The following is a 27,853-nucleotide window of genomic DNA, read 5'->3' as shown; positions in this document are numbered from 1 at the left end:
TTTGAGGCTCACCTAAAGGCAACTGAGTCATCATATGTTGATAGCCTGTCCATTACTAAATTACAGTGGATTACAGCCCTCAGGGCTACTTTGCTGTTTGAGTAAGTGTGGTATTCAAAGCGGGAGATACTATTTGTGAAGCCAGGACTTTTTGAGCATGGCAATAAGCCAGGCAGGTATATAGCATACCTTGCCAGAAAGAAAAAGGCTCCACAATCCATTACGTCTATTAGAGAGGGTGCTGGTACCTTGACTTGTTACCCTAAAAAGATCAATGCAGCTTTTAGAAAGTTCTATTTTGAGCTGTATCAGTCGGAGGGCTGTGAGGACAGAGTGAGGAAGATGGAGTCATTTTTTAAAAAAATCTGGTCTTTTCAGGCATAACCAACCCCAGGCAGGTGTCTCTTTTGAACGTCCCCATGACAGCTCAGCAAGTACAGGAGGCAGTGAGGCTGCTCCAGAGCAGTAAAGCACCTGGGCCAGATGGATTTCAGATTGAGTTCCATAAAGAATTTGTAGACGAATTGGCTGGACCACTTACAGATATGTATAACTATTCATATAGTCGTCTCCCGCCCTCTCTGAGAGAAGTAAATATCTCTCTCATTCTTAAGAAAAAGAAAGCCCCAGATGTACTTCATACTGACCTACATCTTTATTGAATGTGGACTTTAAAATTTTCTCAAAAATGCTGGCATTAAGACTGGAGAGGGTTTTACCATTTATTATAAAAGAGAATCAGATGGGGTTTATTAAGGGTCACAGTTCTATTAATAACATTAGAAGAGTGTTAAATATGGTACAAGTCTGCCAGCAAACAGCGATACCGGGATTACGTCTCCCTTGATGCAGAGGGAGCATTCAACGGGTGGAATGGCCATACCTTTTTTATACTATGAATGGTTTGGCATTGGAGAGGTTTTTACCAAATGGGTCGCAGTGTTATATAACGACCTGAAAGCAGCAGTGATTACCAATGACATAAGATCAGATAGTTTTACTATTGGCAGGGGTTGTCTTCATGGATGCCCTCTCTCGCCACTACTATTTACACTAGTGACTGAACCGCTGGTAGATGCTATCCGAACTGACCCAATATAACAGCTCCCGAGGTAGGATCGGGCAGGCATAAAATTACTCTTTATGCAGATGATGTCCTTCTTTTCTTAAATGACCCATTGATATCTGTGCCCTGCTTAATTCAAGTGGTTAATTTATTTGGTATGTTTTCAGGGTACAAAATTAATTTTACCAAATCAGAGGCCATGCAGCTAGGAGGTCTTACCAGCGTATCCAATTTTGCAGATGGATCCCGCTTCCCTTTTCGGTGGTCACTGGGAGGTTTTCTCTATTTAGGTATTTTTATTACCCCAGTATTTGGTCAGCCATATAAAGCTAATTATATGCATTTATTAGAGAAAATAAGGTAGGACTTCCAACGCTGGGAAGATCTCCCAATATCCTGGTTGGGAAGAATAGCTTTGGTCAAGATGAATATTCTCCCTCGCCTATTATACCCCATGTGAATGCTTCCTTTGATGTTGCTGCACTGCGTAAGCATTATGGTTGGCTTGGTTCTTTTATTTGGATTTATTGACGGCCCCTTATTAAATTAGATAAGTGGCAGATCCCATAAGTAAGTGGAGGTCTAGATTTTCTGGATTTTCCCTGAGTTCCCTGCTATCCTATGTGGCTGATTGGGTCTCTTGTGATCCACAATCAATTGAGGCTTCCCAAGCAAAATGCCCCCTCATCAATCTATTATTTATGGATAAGATGAGAATTATTATGGATCATTGTAAAAACCCAATTGTACTAAATACAATTAAAGCTTGGAGAATAATATGGGATTTCAGCCAGACTTGACTGACGCTGGATTTAAAATTTGGGAGTCCAGAGGAATCCCCTACTTGGGAGATCTGTTTAATGGGGAGATCATGATGTCCTTTGAACAGTTGCATCAGAAGTTCGGGTTGCCTAGCAAGGATCTATTTCGATATTTTCAAGTATGGGACTTTGTACAAAAAATATTGATGACTAATCCTTACAAATCAGACATGGAAAGGAGAGTGCTGTGGTCGATGGGTGCACCCTCGGTCAGTACTCTCCATCACTCGCTAGGTAATACGGTATCAAAGGACATGGAACAGCTATATAAAACTGGACTCAAGAATTAGGGATGGAAATCTCCTTAGAGATGTGGAGGATATCTGGGAAAATGCCAGGAAGTTATCTGAAATAGGACTCAAACTATTCAATTGAAGATACTTCATAAGGCTCAGATAGCACCAGAGCAGCTTGCAAAGTTTAAGGCAGGAGCATCCCCAATGTGCCCTAAATGTAAAATGGTACTCTCACTCATTGTTTGTGGACATGCCATAAGATTCATAGATACTGGGACAGTGTAGCGAATGCCTTGGCAAAGATTCAGGAAACAGAGAGTGGGTTGGACCCAGTGTCTCTTCTTTTGGGCTTGCCAAATCTTCCCTCTCGAGATACATATGGGAAGAAACTGTTTACTATCCTATCCTTTTGTGCAAGGAAAAACATTTTAGCAAGCTGGGTATCAGAAAGTCCCCCAAGACTTTTGAATTGGCATAGGATAGTTATGGGACATATGCCCCTGGAAATCCTTACGAATATGGTGCATCAAAAAACAGAATTGTTTTATAGAACATGGCAGCCCTTCTTGAATTACACCAATGCAGATGTAATCGGCCATACTGTTTAGGGCCTTTGCTTAGCCGTGAGGATGATATTTGTCGGTTTGGGGGCCCCTGGGAGGAAGAATCCCGTATAAACACAGGTCTTGTTACGACTTGATATAATTTTATTTTGAATGCTTATTTTTTATTTATTTACATTTTTTCTTTTTTGTTGCTAGTTATGTATATACTGTCAATTCTTTTAATAATATAGAGTCTTCTTATATTTTATTTGTGTTTTGGTAGTCTGTAGAGTAGACTAGTAGTTAGCTTTCTTAATTTATATTGATGCTGTTATTATATTGTAAAGTGGTTACACTATTTTGTATTAGTTTTGTAATTTTGTAAAAGAAAAACCCAAAACCCTTTTTCTTTTCATTAAAAATATTTATTAAAAAAAGGGGCCTGAGGGGGAACTTTTTCACACAAAGGATAGTGCATGTATGGAACAAGCTGCCACAGGATGTGGTAGAGGCAGGTTTCATTACAGCACTTAAAAATACATCTGGATGGATATATGAATACATTAGAACATAAGAACTAGGAAGAGGAGTAGGCCATCTGGCTCTTTGAGCCTGCTCTGCCATTCAAAAAGATAATGGCTGTTCAGAATAGGAAGGGTTTAGAGGAATATGAGCCAAATGCTAGCAAATGGGACTTATCAGCTTAGTATATCTGGTCAGCACGAGTGATTTGGACAGAGTTCTATTTCCAAGCTGTATAACTCTATGACACTTATTTCTCCAGCATTAGCTATAACTGCAAAAAGATCAATGAGGCTCTCCACCCCAGGAGAGACAACTTCATCACCTGCCTTACTCCAGAGAGAAATGATAGAGAAAGTAAAGATGCTTGCAAAGGCAGTAACTTTTCTTATGGAGCTCATTGACATTAACTGCATGGATATTGTTTCAACTCACTTTATGTCAACTCTACAGTGTACTGAAGAGGAAATTTTCTCCTTCCCTGGATAACAAATGTGTGAACATTGATAGCACAAGTCAATGGTTGATATTCTCGTAGCAATTATAACTCTGCAGTAACCCTCTATGTCAGCTATATTTCAACACAGCAAATAAAAAGCTATCTGCTGGTAACATGTCTCATTTTTTCTGCAGAAAGCCATGCTGTAGTAACAAAGTGTTCAGAATCAGCAATTCCATTGCTTGGACTAATCTGTAAGAGCTCTGCAGTTTATGGCTGAACAGATCTTGAGATTTGTTGCAGTATGTTGTGTGCTGTATGCTGCTGAACTTTGCCATCATGAGGAACTCACCCTTAACATCAAAGGCAAGAAGCAAAGGAGCATGAGGAGGTGGAGGTAGAAGAGGACAAAGAGGAAGGGAGGCTGCAACACAGATCTCAGATAGAAAAGGCCTGCCTAACCGTACAATAAATAATGAACAATACAATACCCTTAATTCCAATCACGATTCAACAAGTCTACATTCCTTACATTTCCTGTTTCTGACAATCATTTGGGCCTCTTACTCATGATGCAAATACAAAAGCCAATATAAAATACACATTGAAATCCAGATTTAAAAATAAATCATGCCATCGTCCACATAAAAATAAATAACCCCTTATGCATTCTATTATGCCTCATCTAGACTGCCTGCGTGCAGTCTTAGGGCTCCTATTGAAATAAATCCACAGAGACCAGTATCCCATCATCAAGTCACCCTTTATTTACATGTGGAGAGTCTTTGACACTGATCTAATTCCCACAGAGCCAGCTCTCAGAGTGAACAGTTCTTTTTTTTTTATTTTTTTTTTGCTGTGTGAACAAAACCATGTATATTTATATCTTTTTTTTTTGGTTTTTTTTGTTCTTTTTTTTATATTTTTTTTGTTCTTTTTTTTAACCCCCACACTACCGCCTAACTGCGGTAGTGCTTATTTTTTCCCCAGCACCCATGGTGTGTGCGTGCAGGTGTGAGACACAGTGAAAGACACGAAGTGCACGAATCTTTATTCAGTTTCCACCACCAGGAAGATAGGAAAAACACCCGAGTGGCCAGTGACAAGCACTGCCCTTCAAACCACAGGGCAATGCTGTGTGAGCAAAACAGTGAAGGGGAGGGTAGGGATCAAATCAAAATAGAGTTGGAGGGAGAAATGATGCACTCCACTCCCTGCGGCGCCCACCTCTCCCTGAACGACTCCAGGGTGTCGGTGGACACCGCGTGCTCCTTCTCCAAGGACACCCGGGCTCTAACGTAACCCCGGAAGAGGGGCAGGCAGTCGGCCCTAATGACCCCCTCCACGGCCCGCTGCCTGGACCTGTTGATGGCCAGTTTGGCCAGGCCCAGGAGCAGACCCACGAGGAGGTCCTCGGACCTGCCCTCCCTCCTCCGTACCGGGTGCCCGAAGATCAGGAGCGTGGGACTGAAGTGCAGCCAGAAACAGAGGAGAAGCTTTTTAAGAAAATCAAAAAGGGAGTGCAAACGCCCACAACCAATATATACATGGTCCACGGACTCCACAGCGCCACAGAACAAGCAGTTGGGCTGGGAGTCCGTGAACCACCGCAATCTGCGGTTGCAGGGGACTGCTGCGTGCAGCACCCTCCACCCCAGATCCCCGAGAGAAAGGGGGAGGACTCCCGCGTAGAGAGCCCTCCACTGGGGATCTCCGCCGCCCGGTGGCAAATGGGCACGCCAAGGCGTGTCCGGACGGTGGATGAGGGAGAAGAGGTGGACGGTGTGCAGCAGCAGTCGATACAGGGCCCTCCTTTTTATGTCCCTAAAAGCAACAAAATTAAAATTCCGGAGGCGGCTCAGGTTGTGGGGCACAGGCTCCCGCGGGAAGTACGGGACCTTGGGGCCAATGTGAAATTCCGTCCGGGCCGGGGTGAGCGCGGACGGGATCCCACCGCACACCTGAGCGTCCTCCAACCGGTGCACTACGTCGGGTCCGAGCACCGCCGTTTTAAGGCGTCGGATGGCGGTGGCCACGTACCGGACGTCTACCGCTGCCCTGCTAGCTATGTCCTGCGGCAGCGTCCAGCCCAGGCCCCCGGCACCCAGCACGTCCCCGACCCTGGTCGCCCTCGCCGCCACGGCCCTCCCCTCCGACAGCCACTCGAACCCGCGAGTACGGAGGTGCGGATTCCTGAGCAACGGCTCCCTGACGACAGCCGCTACTCCAGCCGGAGGGTAGGCGCGACGCGATTCGACCATGTTCCAGACAGTGATCAGGTCCTGGTAAAAGACAGGCAGCACCTTGAGGGCGATCTCCAAACCGTCACGGTCGACGAACAGGAGCTGCGTGTCGTAGTTGAGGTTACGCACCTGGCGGAAAAAATACGTCGCCAGGGCGCACCACCTAGGAGGAGGCTCGACGTAAAGGTATCGCCGCAAGGTCTGAAGGCGGAACGTCGCGACCTGGGTGCGGACGCACACCAGCGACTGACCGCCCTCCTCGATAGGGAGACTCAGAACCTGCGCGGCGACCCAGTGCATCTTCTTGTCCCAGAAGAAGTCGACCAACGTTCTCTGGATGTCAGCGACAAAGCCAGGAGGAGGGACCAAAGTGACCAGCCGGTACCACAGCATGGCGGCCACCAGCTGGTTTATGACCAGCACTCGACTCCTGTAAGATAGCACTCGGAGCAGTCCTGTCCAGCGGCCCAGGCGAGCCGAGACTTTGGCCTCCAGCTCCTGCCAGTTGGCCGGCCAGGATTCCTCAGCCGGGCTGAGGTAGACCCCCAGGTAGAGGAGATGGGTGGTACTCCAGCTGAACCCCCGTAACTCCTCCGGCAGAGAGTCCACCCGCCACGGGCCGACCAGTAGTCCGGAACACTTGGCCCAGTTGATCCTGGCGGAAGACGCCGCAGAGTACACGGCCTGGCACTCGCGCATCCTCCCCAGGTCAGCCGGGTCGGTGAAAGTGAGGAGCACGTCGTCGGCGTAGGCCGAGACGACCACCCCCGTGCCCGCGCCGCGCAGAACCAGCCCCGACAACCTCCTCCGCAAGAGGCGCAGGAAAGGCTCCACGCACAGGGAATACAGCTGGCCGGACAGGGGGCAGCCTTGACGCACTCCTCTCCCGAAGCGAAGGGGCGCCGTCAGGGACCCGTTAACTTTAACCAGACACTCTGCGGCGGCGTACAAAAGTCGGATCCGGGCGACGAACCGCGTCCCGAACCCGAACGCCCGCAGAGTCCCGAGCAGGTACTCGTGATCGACCCTGTCGAACGCCTTCTCCTGGTCGTGAGACAGGAAGGCGCTCGGCAGACCAGCCCGTCGACAGAAATGGATCAGGTCCCGGACCAGGTGGACGTTGTCGTGTATCCTCCGGCCCGGGACCGTGTAGGACTGGTCCGGGTGAATCACGTGGGCCAGCACGGAAGCCAGGCGAGAAGACAACACCCTGGCGAAGATTTTGTAGTCCGTGCTGAGGAGGGAGACCGGACGCCAGTTCTTCAAAGAACGAAGGTCCCCCTTCTTCGGCAGCAGGACGATGACCGCCCTGCGCCAAGAAAGGACACTCCTGTTCTTTTTTTTTTTCTTTTTCCAATCTCCTGTTTTTTTTTTTTCTTTTTAACCCCCACACTACCGCCTAAGTGCGGTAGTGCTTATTTGTATTCCCCAGCACCCATGGTGTGTGTGTGCAGGTGTGAGACACAGTGAAAAGACACAAAGTGCACGAATCTTTATTCAATTTCCACCACCAGGAAGATAGGAAAGACACCCGAGTGGCCAGTGACAAGCACTGCCCTTCAAACCACAGGGCAATGCTGTGTGAGCAAAACAGTGAAGGGGAGGGTAGGGACTAAATCAAAATAGAGTTGGAGGGAGAAATGATGCACTCCACTCCCTGCGGCGCCCACCTCTCCCTGAACGACTCCAGGGTGTCGGTGGACACCGCGTGCTCCTTCTCCAAGGACACCCGGGCCCTAACGTAACCCCGGAAGAGGGGCAGGCAGTCGGCCCTAACGACCCCCTCTACGGCCCGCTGCCTGGACCTGTTGATGGCCAGTTTGGCCAGGCCCAGGAGCAGACCCACGAGGAGGTCCTCAGACCTGCCCTCCCTCCTCCGTACCGGGTGCCCGAAGATCAGGAGCGTGGGACTGAAGTGCAGCCAGAAACAGAGGAGAAGGTTCTTAAGAAAATCAAAAAGGGAGTGCAAACGCCCACACCCAATATATACATGGTCCACGGACTCCACAGCGCCACAGAACAAGCAGTTGGGCTGGGAGTCCGTGAACCACCGCAATCTGCGGTTGCAGGGGACTGCTGCGTGCAGCACCCTCCACCCCAGATCCCAGAGAGAAAGGGGGAGGACTCCCGCGTAGAGAGCCCTCCACTGGGGATCTCCGCCGCCCGGTGGCAAATGGGCACGCCAAGGCGTGTCCGGACGGTGGATGAGGGAGAAGAGGTGGACGGTGTGCAGCAGCAGTCGATACAGGGCCCTCCTTTTTATGTCCCTAAAAGCAACAAAATTAAAATTCCGGAGGCGGCTCAGGTTGTGGGGCACAGGCTCCCGCGGGAAGTACGGGACCTTGGGGCCAATGTGAAATTCCGTCCGGGCCGGGGTGAGCGCGGACGGGATCCCACCGCACACCTGAGCGTCCTCCAACTGGTGCACTACGTCGGGTCCGAGCACCGCCGTTTTAAGGCGTCGGATGGCGGTGGCCACGTACCGGACGTCTACCGCTGCCCTGCTAGCTATGTCCTGCGGCAGCGTCCAGCCCAGGCCCCCGGCACCCAGCACGTCCCCGACCCTGGTCGCCCTCGCCGCCACCGCCCTCCCCTCCGACAGCCACTCGAACCCGCGAGTACGGAGGTGCGGATTCCTGAGCAACGGCTCCCTGACGACAGCCGCTACTCCAGCCGGAGGGTAGGCGCGGCGCGATTCGACCATGTTCCAGACAGTGATCAGGTCCTGGTAAAAGACAGGCAGCACCTTGAGGGCGACCTCCAAACCGTCACGGTCGACGAACAGGAGCTGCGTGTCGTAGTTGAGGCTACGCACCTGGCGGAAAAAATACGTCGCCAGGGCGCACCACCTAGGAGGAGGCTCGACGTAAAGGTATCGCCGCAAGGTCTGAAGGCGGAACGTCGCGACCTGGGTGCGGACGCACACCAGCGACTGACCGCCCTCCTCGATAGGGAGACTCAGAACCTGCGCGGCGACCCAGTGCATCTTTTTGTCCCAGAAGAAGTCGACCAACGTTCTCTGGATGTCAGCGACAAAGCCAGGAGGAGGGACCAAAGTGACCAGCCGGTACCACAGCATGGCGGCCACCAGCTGGTTTATGACCAGCACTCGACTCCTGTAAGATAGCACTCGGAGCAGTCCTGTCCAGCGGCCTAGGCGAGCCGAGACTTTGGCCTCCAGCTCCTGCCAGTTGGCCGGCCAGGATTCCTCAGCCGGGCTGAGGTAGACCCCCAGGTAGAGGAGATGGGTGGTACTCCAGCTGAACCCCCGTAACTCCTCCGGCAGAGAGTCCACCCGCCACGGGCCGACCAGTAGTCCGGAACACTTGGCCCAGTTGATCCTGGCGGAAGACGCCGCAGAGTACACGGCCTGGCACTCGCGCATCCTCCCCAGGTCAGCCGGGTCGGTGAAAGTGAGGAGCACGTCGTCGGCGTAGGCCGAGACGACCACCCCCGTGCCCGCGCCGCGCAGAACCAGCCCCGACAACCTCCTCCGCAAGAGGCGCAGGAAAGGCTCCACGCACAGGGAATACAGCTGGCCGGACAGGGGGCAGCCTTGACGCACTCCTCTCCCGAAGCGAAGGGGCGCCGTCAGGGACCCGTTAACTTTAACCAGACACTCTGCGGCGGCGTACAAAAGTCGGATCCGGGCGACGAACCGCGTCCCGAACCCGAACGCCCGCAGAGTCCCGAGCAGGTACTCGTGATCGACCCTGTCGAACGCCTTCTCCTGGTCGAGGGACAGGAAGGCGCTCGGCAGACCAGCCCGTCGACAGAAATGGATCAGGTCCCGGACCAGGTGGACGTTGTCGTGTATCCTCCGGCCCGGGACCGTGTAGGACTGGTCCGGGTGAATCACGTGGGCCAGCACGGAAGCCAGGCGAGAAGACAACACCCTGGCGAAGATTTTGTAGTCCGTGCTGAGGAGGGAGACCGGACGCCAGTTCTTCAAAGAACGAAGGTCCCCCTTCTTCGGCAGCAGGACGATGACCGCCCTGCGCCAAGAAAGGACACTCCTGTTCTTTTTTCTTTTTTTTTTTTTTCTTCTTTTTTTTTTTTTCGTCACAACTCCAGGGTGTCAGTGGACACCCGCGTGCTCCTTCTCCAAGGACACCCGGGGAACACTCCTGTTTATTTTTCTTTTTTTAAATATATTTAACCCCCACACTACCGCCTAAGTGCGGTAGTGCTTATTTTTATTCCCCAGCACCCATGGTGTGTGTGCGCAGGTGTGAGACACAGTGAAAAGACACAAAGTGCACGAATCTTTATTCAATTTCCACCACCAGGAAGATAGGAAAAACACCCGAGTGGCCAGTGACAAGCACTGCCCTTCAAACCACAGGGCAATGCTGTGTGATCAAAACAGTGAAGGGGAGGGTAGGGATCAAATCAAAATAGAGTTGGAGGGGGAAATGATGCACTCCACTCCCTGCGGCGCCCACCTCTCCCTGAACGACTCCAGGGTGTCGGTGGACACCGCGTGCTCCTTCTCCAAGGACACCCGGGCTCTAACGTAACCCCGGAAGAGGGGCAGGCAGTCGGCCCTAACGACCCCCTCCACGGCCCGCTGCCTGGACCTGTTGATGGCCAGTTTGGCCAGGCCCAGGAGCAGACCCACGAGGAGGTCCTCGGACCTGCCCTCCCTCCTCCGTACCGGGTGCCCGAAGATCAGGAGCGTGGGACTGAAGTGCAGCCAGAAACAGAGGAGAAGGTTCTTAAGAAAATCAAAAAGGGAGTGCAAGCGCCCACACCCAATATATACATGGTCCACGGACTCCACAGCGCCACAGAACAAGCAGTTGGGCGGGGAGTCCGTGAACCACCGCAATCTGCGGTTGCAGGGGACTGCTGCGTGCAGCACCCTCCACCCCAGATCCCCGAGGGAAAGGGGGAGGACTCCCGCGTAGAGAGCCCTCCACTGGGGATCCCCACCGCCCGGTGGCAAATGGGCACGCCAAGGCGTGTCCGGACGGTGGATGAGGGAGAAGAGGTGGACGGTGTGCAGCAGCAGTCGATACAGGGCCCTCCTTTTTATGTCCCTAAAAGCAACAAAATTAAAATTCCGGAGGCGGCTCAGGTTGTGGGGCACAGGCTCCCGCGGGAAGTACGGGACCTTGGGGCCAATGTGAAATTCCGTCCGGGCCGGGGTGAGCGCGGACGGGATCCCACCGCACACCTGAGCGTCCTCCAACTGGTGCACTACGTCGGGTCCGAGCACCGCCGTTTTAAGGCGTCGGATGGCGGTGGCCACGTACCGGACGTCTACCGCTGCCCTGCTAGCTATGTCCTGCGGCAGCGTCCAGCCCAGGCCCCCGGCACCCAGCACGTCCCCGACCCTGGTCGCCCTCGCCGCCACGGCCCTCCCCTCCGACAGCCACTCGAACCCGCGAGTACGGAGGTGCGGATTCCTGAGCAACGGCTCCCTGACGACAGCCGCTACTCCAGCCGGAGGGTAGGCGCGACGCGATTCGACCATGTTCCAGACAGTGATCAGGTCCTGGTAAAAGACAGGCAGCACCTTGAGGGCGACCTCCAAACCGTCGCGGTCGACGAACAGGAGCTGCGTGTCGTAGTTGAGGTTTCGCACCTGGCGGAAAAAATACGTCGCCAGGGCGCACCACCTAGGAGGAGGCTCGACGTAAAGGTATCGCCGCAAGGTCTGAAGGCGGAACGTCGCGACCTGGGTGCGGACGCACACCAGCGACTGACCGCCCTCCTCGATAGGGAGACTCAGAACCTGCGCGGCGACCCAGTGCATCTTTTTGTCCCAGAAGAAGTCGACCAACGTTCTCTGGATGTCAGCGACAAAGCCAGGAGGAGGGACCAAAGTGACCAGCCGGTACCACAGCATGGCGGCCACCAGCTGGTTTATGACCAGCACTCGACTCCTGTAAGATAGCACTCGGAGCAGTCCTGTCCAGCGGCCTAGGCGAGCCGAGACTTTGGCCTCCAGCTCCTGCCAGTTGGCCGGCCAGGATTCCTCAGCCGGGCTGAGGTAGACCCCCAGGTAGAGGAGATGGGTGGTACTCCAGCTGAACCCCCGTAACTCCTCCGGCAGAGAGTCCACCCGCCACGGGCCGACCAGTAGTCCGGAACACTTGGCCCAGTTGATCCTGGCGGAAGACGCCGCAGAGTACACGGCCTGGCACTCGCGCATCCTCCCCAGGTCAGCCGGGTCGGTGAAAGTGAGGAGCACGTCGTCGGCGTAGGCCGAGAGGACCACCCCCGTGCCCGCGCCGCGCAGAACCAGCCCCGACAACCTCCTCCGCAAGAGGCGCAGGAAAGGCTCCACGCACAGGGAATACAGCTGGCCGGACAGGGGGCAGCCTTGACGCACTCCTCTCCCGAAGCGAAGGGGCGCCGTCAGGGACCCGTTAACTTTAACCAGACACTCTGCGGCGGCGTACAAAAGTCGGATCCGGGCGACGAACCGCGTCCCGAACCCGAACGCCCGCAGAGTCCCGAGCAGGTACTCGTGATCGACCCTGTCGAACGCCTTCTCCTGGTCGAGAGACAGGAAGGCGCTCGGCAGACCAGCCCGTCGACAGAAATGGATCAGGTCCCGGACCAGGTGGACGTTGTCGTGTATCCTCCGGCCCGGGACCGTGTAGGACTGGTCCGGGTGAATCACGTGGGCCAGCACAGAAGCCAGGCGAGAAGACAACACCCTGGCGAAGATTTTGTAATCCGTGCTGAGGAGGGAGACCGGACGCCAGTTCTTCAAAGAACGAAGGTCCCCCTTCTTCGGCAGCAGGACGATGACCGCCCTGCGCCAAGAAAGGACACTCCTGTTCTTTTTTTTTTTTTTTTTTTCTTTTCCACACTACCGCCTAAGTGCGGTAGTGCTTATTTTTATTCCCCAGCACCCATGGTGTGTGTGTGCAGGTGTGAGACACAGTGAAAAGACACAAAGTGCACGAATCTTTATTCAATTTCCACCACCAGGAAGATAGGAAAGACACCCGAGTGGCCAGTGACAAGCACTGCCCTTCAAACCACAGGGCAATGCTGTGTGAGCAAAACAGTGAAGGGGAGGGTAGGGATCAAATCAAAATAGAGTTGGAGGGAGAAATGATGCACTCCACTCCCTGCGGCGCCCACCTCTCCCTGAACGACTCCAGGGTGTCGGTGGACACCGCGTGCTCCTTCTCCAAGGACACCCGGGCTCTAACGTAACCCCGGAAGAGGGGCAGGCAGTCGGCCCTAACGACCCCCTCCACGGCCCGCTGCCTGGACCTGTTGATGGCCAGTTTGGCCAGGCCCAGGAGCAGACCCACGAGGATGTCCTCGGACCTGCCCTCCCTCCTCCGTACCGGGTGCCCGAAGATCAGGAGCGTGGGACTGAAGTGCAGCCAGAAACAGAGGAGAAGGTTCTTAAGAAAATCAAAAAGGGAGTGCAAGCGCCCACACCCAATATATACATGGTCCACGGACTCCACAGTGCCACAGAACAAGCAGTTGGGCTGGGAGTCCGTGAACCACCGCAACCTGCGGTTGCAGGGGACTGCTGCGTGCAGCACCCTCCACCCCAGATCCCCGAGAGAAAGGGGGAGGACTCCCGCGTAGAGAGCCCTCCACTGGGGATCCCCACCGCCCGGTGGCAAATGGGCACGCCAAGGCGTGTCCGGACGGTGGATGAGGGAGAAGAGGTGGACGGTGTGCAGCAGCAGTCGATACAGGGCCTTCCTTTTTATATCCCTGAAAGGGACAAAATTAAAATTCCGGAGGCGGCTCAGGTTGTGGGGCACAGGCTCCCGCGGGAAGTACGGGACCTTGGGGCCAATGTGAAATTCCGTCCGGGCCGGGGTGAGCGCGGACGGGATCCCACCGCACACCTGAGCGTCCTCCAACCGGTGCACTACGTCGGGTCCGAGCACCGCCGTTTTAAGGCGTCGGATGGCGGTGGCCACGTACCGGACGTCTACCGCTGCCCTGCTCGCTATGTCCTGCGGCAGCGTCCAGCCCAGGCCCCCGGCACCCAGCACGTCCCCGACCCTGGTCGCCCTCGCCGCCACGGCCCTCCCCTCCGACAGCCACTCGAACCCGCGAGTACGGAGGTGCGGATTCCTGAGCAACGGCTCCCTGACGACAGCCGCTACTCCAGCCGGAGGGTAGGCGCGACGCGATTCGACCATGTTCCAGACAGTGATCAGGTCCTGGTAAAAGACAGGCAGCACCTTGAGGGCGACCTCCAAACCGTCACGGTCGACGAACAGGAGCTGCGTGTCGTAGTTGAGGTTACGCACCTGGCGGAAAAAATACGTCGCCAGGGCGCACCACCTAGGAGGAGGCTCGACGTAAAGGTATCGCCGCAAGGTCTGAAGGCGGAACGTCGCGACCTGGGTGCGGACGCACACCAGCGACTGACCGCCCTCCTCGATAGGGAGACTCAGAACCTGCGCGGCGACCCAGTGCATCTTTTTGTCCCAGAAGAAGTCGACCAACGTTCTCTGGATGTCAGCGACAAAGCCAGGAGGAGGGACCAAAGTGACCAGCCGGTACCACAGCATGGCGGCCACCAGCTGGTTTATGACCAGCACTCGACTCCTGTAAGATAGCACTCGGAGCAGTCCTGTCCAGCGGCCTAGGCGAGCCGAGACTTTGGCCTCCAGCTCCTGCCAGTTGGCCGGCCAGGATTCCTCAGCCGGGCTGAGGTAGACCCCCAGGTAGAGGAGATGGGTGGTACTCCAGCTGAACCCCCGTAACTCCTCCGGCAGAGAGTCCACCCGCCACGGGCCGACCAGTAGTCCGGAACACTTGGCCCAGTTGATCCTGGCGGAAGACGCCGCAGAGTACACGGCCTGGCACTCGCGCATCCTCCCCAGGTCAGCCGGGTCGGTGAAAGTGAGGAGCACGTCGTCGGCGTAGGCCGAGAGGACCACCCCCGTGCCCGCGCCGCGCAGAACCAGCCCCGACAACCTCCTCCGCAAGAGGCGCAGGAAAGGCTCCACGCACAGGGAATACAGCTGGCCGGACAGGGGGCAGCCTTGACGCACTCCTCTCCCGAAGCGAAGGGGCGCCGTCAGGGACCCGTTAACTTTAACCAGACACTCTGCGGCGGCGTACAAAAGTCGGATCCGGGCGACGAACCGCGTCCCGAACCCGAACGCCCGCAGAGTCCCGAGCAGGTACTCGTGATCGACCCTGTCGAACGCCTTCTCCTGGTCGAGGGACAGGAAGGCGCTCGGCAGACCAGCCCGTCGACAGAAATGGATCAGGTCCCGGACCAGGTGGACGTTGTCGTGTATCCTCCGGCCCGGGACCGTGTAGGACTGGTCCGGGTGAATCATGTGGGCCAGCACGGAAGCCAGGCGAGAAGACAACACCCTGGCGAAGATTTTGTAGTCCGTGCTGAGGAGGGAGACCGGACGCCAGTTCTTCAAAGAACGAAGGTCCCCCTTCTTCGGCAGCAGGACGATGACCGCCCTGCGCCCTGAAAGGACACTCCTGTTCTTATCTGTAGCCAGGGCTCCCTGATTGGACCAGATAAACAGCCACAATCAGGGAACTCATATTCTATAAAGTCCACCTGGTTGACCTCATTACAATCACTCAAACCATGTAGAATTTTTATAATACTTTAGCACACCTGATAGAAGGCTATAGATGGCCTCTGCCTTATTCAAATTGCACTATGTTGGTGTCAGTCGCGGCAGTCTGAACTAGTTGGCAGATAGGGATGGAGCAGAAACATCATCACCTGAAGAAATGACAGCAGATTATCGTCCATGAAGCCACTGCTCTGGGACATTTAAACAATCTTTGGAGAGCTGTGATCTCCTGGAAGCCCCTTTGAATACTGGTTTCCAGCGTCATGCCGTCAACCTGAGACCACATGGCAGCCACTACAGCAGACAAGACATTGCATCACTGCTGCTAGTATTCCATTGGAAGCTGAGGCATCAACCATGAGAAGCTGTATGAGATGCTGCTAATGCAGATGTGCTGTTGGAACTAGTCACACATTCTAAATTAGTAAGAATAGCACCCAGGCTCTGTACAAAGGCCTGTACCAAAATGGTTCCATACTGCTTCATACTTTTTAATATTGAATGCAGGCTTTCTGGAAAACTCAATGCATCATCCATTTGAGTGTGTATACCCCTCAGCCTTCCTTTGTAACTTGATCCATCAAAGAAACCATCCCAGAAATAGGAGGATAAACCAGTTGCCTGGAAAGATAGTGCAGGAGGGAGCACTAATTTTTTTTTTAAGATTAGATTCCCTACAGTGTGGAAACAGGCCCTTCCGCCCAACAAGTCCACACCGACCCTCTAAAGATTAACCCACCCAGACCCATTTCTGACTAATGCACCTAACACTATGGGCAACTTAGCATGGCCAATTCACCTGACCTGCACATCTTTGGACTGTGGGAGGAAACCGGAGCACCTGGAAAAAACCCACATGACACGGGGAGAATGTGCAAACTCCACACAACCTGAGGCTGGAATCAAACCTGGGTCCTTGGCACTGTGCAGCAGCAGTGCTAACCACTGAGCCACCGTGCCGCCCCATATTGGGTCCAGAAGTATAGAAGAGAAGATACAAGTCAGACAGGTTGTACCTAAACAGAGCCAGTTTCGATCTCCTTGTGGAGTGATTTGTTAGTACTTCTGACGACGGTTTGAACTAAGTTGATTAGGGTGTGGGAACCAGAAGGGAACATCAGAAAAGAATACCAAAATACAAATAATTCTGGAATAGCAATAGAAGAGGAAACAGTATGTTACTAAGTGCATTAAGAGTGAGGGGGAAAGTAATAAACTATAAATTAGAGTTACTCTGCATGCATGTAAATGTGCAGAGTATGGTACCTAAACTTGATGAATTACAGATGCAGATTGCCACATGGAAATATGATGTTGTGGCTATAGCCGAGACTTGCCTTATGGAAGGGCAGAATTGAGTAATAATTATTCCCTAATACACTATATTCAAGAAAGAAAGAGATAGATGCAGCACTGACGAAGAACACTGCAGTGCCGGGGAGATAGATGTCCCCGTGGGATCAAGGACAGAATCTACTTGACTAAAGTCAATGAACAAGATCATTGAACATGGGTTTACCTCAACCTGGTGGAGTAGACTCGATGGGACATACAGCCTAATTCTGCTCCCGTATCCTATGGTCTAACAACCTGTGCTGGCTTTCTCTAATTTACCCATATTTATCAAAATGGCAATTCATTTAGTTCCGATGTATTGCAATAATTTGTCAGGGTGATATTGACATGCTCTTCCAAATCTGAAATCTCTATCACCTCGGAGAACAAAAGCAGCAGGTGTGGCAACCCACCACTTGCAAGCTCTCCTTCAAGTCACAGACCATCCTGACTTAGAATGTATTGGTTTTTCTTCATCACCATTTCTGGATTGGCCTAGGCATCAACACTATGGCTGTACCTATACACATGGAATTCAGTCATTCAAGAAACCAGCTCACCACCACTCTGAGAGCAATTACTGACAATAAATGCTGGCCCATCTGGTCAAATATGATTTTTCTTTAGAACTGATGAACACAATAATTTTATATTTTGCAATTTTAGTCAAGGAATTTACAATTTAGGAGGAAAATCCAGAAACTGAAGTATACATTCGATGGAATGTGATCATCCATATATTAATCTACTATTGATCTTATAAATTTAATTAGTTGAAATCAACTGCCACAGATACTGTTAGAGTTTATTTGGCTTGTGAAGAATGTAGACAAACAGATGGACCTTGGCATTCAAATACATAGCATGCAAAGTATGTCAATACGCAGGTAAAGCCCAAAAAACATGACAACAGTGTTGTGCTTTGTATTGTAGGAACACAAAACACAAGACCAAAGTGGTTCATGACAAATTAAATGATTTAGTTTAAAAGTATATGAAAATCAAAGCATATAAAGCATAAAATGTGAATTCAGCAGGATGTTGAATCATAACAACGATAAATTCTAGATGCTGGCATTGTTATCACTGGACTGGAGAAGGAAAAAAAAATTAGGAGTTTTTTTTAAATTATGAATGGATTCAGTAGAATGAATATGATAAGATTATATCACCCGGCTGGAGAGTCCGTCAACAGAAGTTATTGTTTTAAAATTGTCATAAAGGAACGGGCAGAAACATTCCATAGTTGCTTTGTCCGAGCATGAACAGCTTTGTCACAAATGTTGGTTGAGGCAGAGACCATTATATAATTTCTGACAAAAATGAATAGATTTCTGAAGCAAAGAAATATACAAACCTATGGGGGAAAAAACTGCAGGGTAGTGGAATTATTTCTGGTTTTCTCAAGCAAACAGACATGATGTGCCAAATTGCCTCTTCTATAGTATAAATATTAATAGCTCCTATTCAGGTTTCAACGTTTGCTTGAAGTTATGCCAGTTTTAAAAAAATTATATACAGTTTCAAACATGAGAAATGAATAAACATTAATAAAAAGTGTATCATGTTTACGTGGCATCCCAATTTTAACATACAACATAGAACAATACAGTGCAGAACAGGCCCTTCGGCCCTCGGTGTTGCGCCGACCTGTGAACTATTCTCAGCTCGTCACTCTACACTATCCCAAAATCCTCCATGTGCTTATCTAAGGATTGTTTAAATCTCCCTAATGTGGCTGAGTTGACTACATTAGCAGGTAGGACATTCCGCGCCCTTACGTAAAGAATTTGCCTCTGACATCTGTCTTAAATCTATCACCCCTCAATTTGTAGTTATGCCCCCTCGTACATGCTGACGTCAGCATCCTAGGAAAAAGACTTTCACTGCCTATCCTACCTAATCCTCTGATCATCTTGTATTTCTCTATAAAATCCGCACTTAGCCTTCTCCTTGCCAATGAGAACAGGTTCAAGTCTCTCAGCCTTTCTTCATAAGACCTTCCCTCCAGGCCAGACAACATCCTGGTAAATCTCCTCTGCACCTTTTCCAATGCTTCCACATCCTTCCCGAAGTATGGGGACCAGAACTGTACACAATATTCCAAGTGTGGCCGCACCATCATTTTGTATAGTTGCAACATGATATTGTGGCTCCGGAACTCAATCCCTCTACGAATGAAACCTAACACACCGTATGCCTTCTTAACGGCACTATCCACCTGGGTGGCAACTTTGAGGGATCTGAAAGTTGCCACCCAGGCAACATGTACATGGACTCCAAGATCCCTCTGTACATCCACACTATCAAGAATCTTTCCACTTATCCAGTACTCTGCCTTCCTGTTATTCTTCCCAAAGTGCATCACCTCACATTTAGCTGCATTGAACTCTATTTGCCACCTCTCAGCCCAACTCTGCAGTTTATCCAAGTCCCCCTGCAACCTGGAATATTCTTCCACACTGTCCACGACTCCACCGACTTTAGTGTCATCTGCAAATTTACTAATCCATCCACCTATGCCTGCGTCTAAGTAATTTATAAAAATGACGAACAGCAGACCCTTGTGACAGACCACTAGTAACCGGACTCCAGGATGAATGTTTTCCGTCAACCACCACTCGCTGCCTTCTTTCAGAAAGCCAGTTTCTAATCCAAACTGCTAAATCTCCCTCAATTCCATGCCTCTGCATTTTCTCCAACAGTCTACCATGTGGAACCTTTACTGAAGTCCATTTATACCACGTCAACTGCCCTACCCTCATCTACATGCTTGGTCACCTTCTAAAAAAACTCAGTGAGGTTTGTGAGACACGACCTGCTCTTGACGAAACCATGACTATTGCAATCAAATTGTTGCTTGCTAGATGAATATAAATCTTATCTCTTATAATCCTTTCCAAAACCTTTCCTACAGCAGAAGTAAGGCTCACTGGTCTATAATTACCTGGGTCATCTCTACTGCCCTTTTTGAACGAGGGCACAGCATTTGCAATCCTCCAGTCCTCTGGTACCAAACCTGTAGACAATGACAACTCAAATATCAAAGCCAAAGGCTTTGCTATCTCCTCCATAGCTTCCCAGAGAAGCCTCGGATAAATCCCATCCGACCAGGGGACTTGTCTACTTTCATTCCTTCTAGAATTGATAACACCTGTTCATAACTAACCTCAATCCTTTCTAGTCTAATATCTCGTACCTCGTTCTTCTCCTCTACAATATTCTCCTTTTCCTGAGTGAAAACCGATGAGAAATGTTCGTTTAGCACCTCTCCGATCTCCACAGGGTCCACACTCAACTTCCCACTTCTGTCTTTGACAAAAGAAAATGAATTTTAAGGACATTCTTCTTACAGAAAATTCAGAAAAACGTTGCTGAGAGTATAATTTGAAGCTCTCAACCAACAACATCCATCATTATATTAATAACACATGTATAATCGAATGCTGATGGCCATACAAATTTAATGCTAGTTTACACAAACAGCAAAGGAGTAACTACTTTCAGACGTGAGGTATTTTAATGATTGACCTTGACATTTATTGTACTTTCTTCAAATCTAATGAACTGAAAGTTGTAAATAGCAGAGTAAATGCCAATATTAGTAAAATCAAATCAACAGATGGACAAGTCTGAACATTGCTGCGCTCTGCCATTTTCCTCCCCTTACCTTCATTGAACAGTAGCACTTTAAGTAGTAGCAGCTCCAGGGTACACTTACTGCATACATGAAAAGTTTCTAAAAACATTCTGTAAAATTAATTATTTGATAACCAGCACTGATGCTTTGTACGTAGGCAATGTAAAAATTCTGGAAAATTTTTGACTTAGCAGTTTTAAAATTAATACAGTTTAGGTTCTTCTATTTCTTAGCTGCCTTAGGCCTGTCAAGTTCTATAGCTCATGGACAGTAAATAATTTAGCAGTCTTTTAACAAATCTAATTTGTAAATGTCAGAATGTAGCTGTTTGTGGAGAATGTAGATTATTGTGATTGATTTTATACTCCAGCTTCTCAGCTCCTGGCCCTTTTCCCACAAGATACCAGCACCTTCCAACTGAACTGGTTGCTGCAATGGGTGGGCTTAAAATTGCCAGATCAATTAAACAGCTTAAACTTCCATTATTTTTGGTTGTTATTTGCAGATATGCAGAATAAATCTTTAAGTAAAATTCAATATGCCTAAAGCAACTTCAGTTTCTCATGACTTACAGTGATACTTAACATTTAGAAACACAACTTTTACTTCAAAATTAAGCTAAGCACAATAAGCACCGATTCAGATATGGGCTGCCAGAAAAGGTAGTGGTGAAAAAACATAAAAGGATATGGCAATCAAGAGAGACTTTGGTTAAACTGTTTTGGGCCTGGAAGACAACAAATAATGATGAGCAGTATTTCCATTAAATTCTTGGTAATGTTTTTAAAGTCAAAACAAGAAAAGTACAATTGCATTGCCTGCCATTTAGAGTAACTGTAGAAAAGAGTAATAAGTGACATAGATCAAGAATAATTAATTGGGATAGCCAACTTCAATGGGCTATTAATGTATCTCAGACAAATAAGTAGGAGTTAAAGACTGGCAGGAAGAGCTGAATGGTGGGCTACTCTTGAAGAAGAGATGGTCCATGCACAGATAGTTTATTCCCTTGAAAGGGAAGGGTAGGGAAAAGAAATCCAGGCCTCTCTAGATGGCAAAGGAAGTAGAAATTGCAACAAAGAAAAAGTATGCTTATGTTAAGTAGAAAATGTAATGAGAACCTGGCTAAGAAGAACCTGCAAAAGAAGATTGAGAGAGATAGTTAAAAAGCAAATAAGTAAAGCAAAGAGGGATTTTGAAGAGACTGCATAGCTAACACAATTGACACAAAAACTTTGACTGTCATAAAAACCTGGTTCATTGATGTCCTTTAGGGAAGGAAATTTGCCATCCTTACCTGATCTGGCCAATTTGTGACCCCAAACTTATGGGGTGACTGTTAATTGCCTTTGGGCAGTCAGAGATCAGCAACGCTAGCAGCCAGTGACAGCCACGTCCCACGAACAAATAAAAACAATTGAATCACAAAGTCTTCTACAGACATATAAATAATAAGAAGCAGTGGCGAAGGTAGGAATAGGAACAATTAACCAAGAAGGGAATTTACCCTTGGAGGTAGAGAACTGGCTGAGGTATTGACAAATTCTTTACATCTGTCTTTATCCAGGAAAAAGATCCTACCCAAGCCATGGTGAAAGAGAAAATTGAGTCTCTAGAAGGTTTTAAAGTTGATGAGAAGGTTGGATAGCTGGATGGATAAGTTGGCTGTATTTAAAGCTGACAAGTATCCAAATCTTCTCTTTACATACCTATCAAAACTCTTACAGTCAGTTCTTATGTTTCCTGCAAGCAAACTCGCGTGCTCTAATTTGCTCTTCTTAATCAATCCCGTAGTAATAATTTGCTGATTTCTAAAATGTTCCCAATCCTCATGTCTTATTGTTCATTCTTGCCAATTTGGGTGTCTCTTTTCTGCACCTAATACGATCTCTAACTTGTCTCATAAGCCATGGATTGGTCACTGCTCTCTTTGCAAACAGTAAAAAACAATTTTTGTAGTTCACCCATTCATTCTTTGGATGCTTACGATTACCAATCCTCTGTCATTCCTTTCAGAAACATTTCCCAATTCACCATAGCAAACTCATGTCTCATACCACAGTAGTTTCGCTCATCTCAGAATCAACTGCCTCACTCTCCATCTTGATGAAGAACTCTAATATTATGGTCATTCACCCTCATGGAGTCTCTCACAACTGTGTGACAAGTTATTTCTTTCTCAGTGCATAACACCACTCTAAGGTGACCTGTTCTCCAGTTCCTCAATATATTGGTCCTGAAAATCATTTCATATACACTCTAGGAAATCCTCCTCTATGTTGTTGTGACAAATTTGATTCATCCTATCTATGTGCAGTTTAAAGCCACCATAAATTACAGATGTTTCCCTCCTGCATACATTTCTGACTTCCTGTTTAATATTATTCCCAACATCACCACTACAGCTTGGTGGTCTAGAGACCAACTAACTAATGTATTCTGCCCCTTGGTAATTCTCAATTCTACCCACACAGATTATACATTGACGGAACTAATATCTTTCGTTAAGATTATATACTATATCCTCCTAAACCAGTAATGCAACTCCACCGCCTTTTCCCTTTTGTCTCTTCTTCCTAAATACTGAATATCCATGTTCAATTCCCATCCTTGGTCATTCTGCAGCCATGTTGCTGTAATCCTAACTATATCATATCTGTTTACATCTATTCTGTTTCAAAAGCTCTGTGCACTAAGGCACAAAACCTTAAGGCTTATATTTTTATGTTGCCCCCATTCGCACTTTTTTTTAAAACCATGGCCTTGTTTGAATCCAGACTTTGATTCCTTTGCCTCTTACTTCTCTTATTCCTCTTTCCGCCTTTTCTTGTTGTCCTCGATTCCTCTGCCTCTGGCTCTGTGCATAGGTTCCAACTCCCCTGCCAATTTAGTTTAAGCCGTCCCTAACCGTCTTAGCAAACAGGGCTTCAGTCATAGTCTGGTCCAGCTATAACCCAGTGAGTTCATCCTGGTCCCACTTCCCTCAGAACTGGTCCCAATGTCCCAAGAATCTGAACCTGCCCTCTCACACCATCTCTTTAGCTACATGTTCATTTAATATATCCTGCTATTTCTATTCTGACTAGCATGTTGCAATTGCAGTAATCATGAGATCACTACCCTTCGTGGTCCTACTTTTCAGCTTGCTTCTTATCTCTTTGTATTCTAATAGGACCGCATATTTTTTATTTAGCTATACTATTGATGTTTGGTTAAAAGTTTCTAATGCTATATTTTATAGAAACAATGGCCCTAAATAAGTTGATACTATTTGATATTAAGCAACCTTTTGAAGGTTTAATCTAAAGGAGTGAGTCTTGGCAGGAAAGTTCAAAGTCATGGTTTGCTCCTCAAGTGGTATGTGGGAAGCCAGGCACACTTTCAGTGACCAGGACCAACATGTGTGCAGGAAGTGCATACCACAACAACTGGCTGTTCACCCTCTCCCTTCAAAGTGTCCTGCAGTCACTCACACAACCTTGATCCTATCATCAGAAAAGCAACACACCATCCTAGAGTGTCATTTGCTGCCACAGAAACGCCTATTTTCCTTACAATGGAATCCACGATGATGACTGCATGCTCCTCCCTTATTTAGCAGAGCCAACTGCTACAAATTTGGCTGTTGCCATTTTGTTCCCTGAAAGACCATTCCCCTCAACAGTATTCAAAACAGAATATCTGTTTTCTCGGGGAAATGGTCACAGAAGACTCCTGCACTATGTGCTTAACGTTCTTACCCTGCCTGGTAGTCACAGATTGTCTTTCAGCGTCAGGTTTTGGCCTGTGGTGAAACTACCTCCCTATAATGCTAACCACAATTCTCTCAGCTTTGTAGATGCTCCACAGTGTCTGCCATTGTTCATCAACCTTCTTTTTTGCTTAGCTCCTTTTCCCAGCATATTTCAGCCATTTCAGCTTTCATCCCAATGCAATTACCTTTTTTCAATTTAACACAGTTTTTCCAACCTAATTTTCCTCACTTTCAACTCTTCATCACACCAGGCAGCCTTTTTCAATAGGTCAGGCAGTATCCAAGGAGCAGGAGAATCGATGTTTTGGGCCTTCAACAGGCTTTTGCCTGAAACATTGATTCTCCTGCTCCTCAGATGCTGCCTGACCTGCTGTGTTTTTCCAGCACCACACTCTCGAATCTGATCTCCAGCATCTGCAGTCCTCACTTTCTCCTAGCCTTTTGCAATAGAAAGCAATACCATTTGGGCAAAAAAAAATGCTCCAGTATCTTTCCAGAGACTGATGAACTAAGTATATTGTTGCCACGGTTTGTTTTTGTGTAGTCTGCCTTGATGATGTACAGGTATACAGTGACACTTTAAAGGATTATTTAGAATACCATGAAGCTTTGTTTAAGAAATTACACTTGGTAATAAGCTTTGCCAGTAGTGCATTTTCAAAGGCACAAGCAACTTTTCTCAAGACATATTGGTATATGTGGTCTTAAACCCCTAGTCTTTGTTAAAAAAAACACTGCCTGAACTTTTAAATATTGCTTTTCCTTGTGACCACTGCTTTGTCAAGAATATAGCCTTTTTTGAATGTTTTACAATGTATTCTGTAGGCAGAGTTAATTGTGTAGTTTATACAATTTAAACAATGAAGACCTAATGAAATTGTGTCTAAATATTTTTCATATTTTATCATTTCCACACTTTACCAATGAAATACATTTAAAACTGTGCATTTTTTTTTCAGGAGTAGAGGTATTATGAAGACTCTTTATATTTACATTGCTTGGAGGACCTATGTTTTGAAGGATTGTAGAAATGTTTTGTGCACATATTTGAGGTTTCTTTAAATGGGTCACTGAAAGTTCATTGTGGACATTGAAGATTTTTATTTAACAAGGTTTGCTAGAAATCACAGGACCAGTGATAACTGCTTACTTTGCTGTAGATACTGCTGGGACTGCTTTTAAACAATGGCTGGCTGGGAGAAGTTCTTGTTTTATCTGGTTCAGTTGGAGGAAAGCTTGCTAGGAACAAACTGAGATGGAAGAAAGCTGTGAACAAGTTGCCCAACTGATTTTTTTTCCATTTCTGAAAAGAAAACCCTCTACAACAGCTTAGGGTGATACCTATTTCTTCTTTTGAAAGAATGGTTGAAAGAACATCTCAAGATTATATTTCCTAAGTAAGCTGTGCCTGTGAGACAATCGTGCATGACTAGTGACTTGATCACATGCTAGAAAATGAAAGCAACAGACTCCCAAATGTAACCAGCTTTATCATTTTGCCTTCAGAAACAACCTATTGGCCAAAGTGCTTATTTTCAGAAAATAAATCACTGAAGAGAAAACTAATTTTTCATCTCTTTTCCTGAAGGTTGGGTGTTTGTATATGGTTTTGAGCGTATTTAGAAGAATAAACATTTATAATTTTATATTACTACATATGTTCACTAATTACTGCATCTAAACTGATAAGTTTTACTTTCATAATAAAATTATAATGGTTTTTAGAAAGAAACCTAATCGCTTAAAATCTATTTGTACAAAACTTGATAAAAATCAGGTAATTAATTGGTCATCACTGGGCGGCATGGTGGCTCAGTGGTTAGCACAGCTGTCTCACAGCACCAGGGACCCAGGTTCAATTCCAGCCTCGGGCAAACTGTCTGTATGGAGTTTACACATTCTCCCAGTGTCTGCGTGGGTTCCCTCCGGGTGCTCTGGTTTCCTCCCACTGTCCAAAGGTGTGCAGATCAGGTGGATCGGCCATGCTAAATTGCCCATAGTGTTAGGTGCATTTGTCAGAGGTAAATGGGTCTGGGTGGGTTACTCTTTGGAGGGTCAATGTGTACTTGTTAGGCTGAAGGGCCTGTTTCTACACTGTAGAGAATCTAATCTAATTAGATTAAGTATGTTTATTTAATGTTGCAACCTTCAAAGTAGTGGGACTAGAGTGACAGTACACCTCTCCAATCATAACTGTAACAACCACTGCCTTCAATTTATTTGATAATTCGCTCAATTTAACTTCAGTTCGGGGTTTCAAATAATCTACAGTGATATCTTCCACAGGCAAATATACTCAAATACAGGAATGTAAAATTTAAATGGTAAATGCAAAAATACTTCCAGATACATAGTCAGGTATCCTTGGGTAATAATAAGATCAAACCTCCAGAAATATCTTCAATGCTGCAACCTTAGCACCGAGTGCAATTAGTAAGGCACAGTCACAGACATGCTCATTCTCATAAATGAACTAAAGGAAAATACATCAGAGCAGTGATATTGGCTAGCCATGTTAGTCAACAGAAAGAGCGATGAGCTTTAGTTATAGTATGACTTTGAAAATGAAAACATAAACCCAATAAATGAACTTAATATCCTCTCTCCACCCTAACATGTCTTTCCAAATTTAGACTAAGTACTTTTACCAACGTATAATTAAGTTGGACAGAATATTGCCAATTAAAACCTATGTTCAGCCATCAGAAACAAGAATAGGGCTTCTCGCAAGCTTCATTAATATGCTACATGCATGCCTAATGAGACTTCTGCCTCAACACAAGAGTGATCATCATGGACGTGCAATCCCAGGAGAAAAATGCCTGGGCTGCGATTTTATGTGCACGAATGAGAGTTTCTAGTCACACAATATCCAGATCCTATCTTTGCCCGGACAACATCCAGCAAAAAGTCACTGTTATGCAGTCAACCCTTATTTCCATTGAGTACACTTTTGAGGCTATATTTTCATTAATATAAAAAGGAGAAATAAAAGATCAGTGGATGAAAAATGTAGACAATATATTCATAAAGAACAGTTTCCTATATCAGATAACTATGATCTCAGCTTAAATGTGGATATTTAGCAACATTGAAATGAGTATTAAGGTAATCTGAAGTACAGATAAACCAAGCAAACTAGCACACTCCCCAAGAGGAAAACAGATGCTAAAGCATAAGGGATTAATCCATATTTTCTATTCACTAGACAAGACAAAAACAGAAGTTGACAAGGATTCCTGCAATGCTATTTTCTTCAGTTCAGAGGATGTTTCTCCACTGTGTACTTTGTCTTTAGCAATATCCCATCAATACAATTAGACAAAGCTGAGATTTTATCAGCTTGACTGCAAATGAAAGTGGTAGCATAGGCAATATTTAACACAGTGACTTTGAAAACACCATGTAATAGAATATTATATAATAGCATAGAATAATATGATAATAGTGCACATTACACAGAGACTGAATTGACTGGAATGGATTCAGAAAGCCTTTATTTAGGCATTTAATAGGCATTTAAGGATTTAATATTTAAGAAAATGAGTACATCAGTGCAATACAATTTTCAATTGCACAGATGTTGCTACTATAGCAGTGGAGTGCTATAGTGTGCAAATGTCTGTGTTTTGAGCACTTTTATATTTTAATTAATAAATTAATTAATTATCTGACAAACCACAAACTCAAATTTCTGG

The 27,853-nt window shown here is 47.7% G+C and overlaps 1 protein-coding gene across 4 annotated transcripts in view; it reads right to left on the bottom strand.

Annotated features, from left to right (window-relative positions):
* The window catches only part of hhat (hedgehog acyltransferase), a 264,425-nt gene that overhangs the window by 160,964 nt on the left and 75,608 nt on the right, over positions 1-27,853 (bottom strand). Inside the window, exon 10 of one of the 4 annotated variants that reach the window (XM_072580735.1) lies at positions 18,349-20,069. The exons of the other annotated variants lie outside the window; for them this stretch is intronic. Coding sequence (XP_072436836.1) covers positions 19,823-20,069 — 247 coding nt within the window. The 3' untranslated portion in view covers positions 18,349-19,822. Of the gene's footprint in view, positions 1-18,348; positions 20,070-27,853 lie in introns of those variants that run through there. 4 annotated transcript variants of the gene reach the window in all.

Source organism: Chiloscyllium punctatum, chromosome 11 (assembly GCF_047496795.1).
Source record: "Chiloscyllium punctatum isolate Juve2018m chromosome 11, sChiPun1.3, whole genome shotgun sequence".
NCBI lineage: Eukaryota > Metazoa > Chordata > Chondrichthyes > Orectolobiformes > Hemiscylliidae > Chiloscyllium > Chiloscyllium punctatum.
This window is presented reverse-complemented; position numbering and strand designations above follow the sequence as displayed.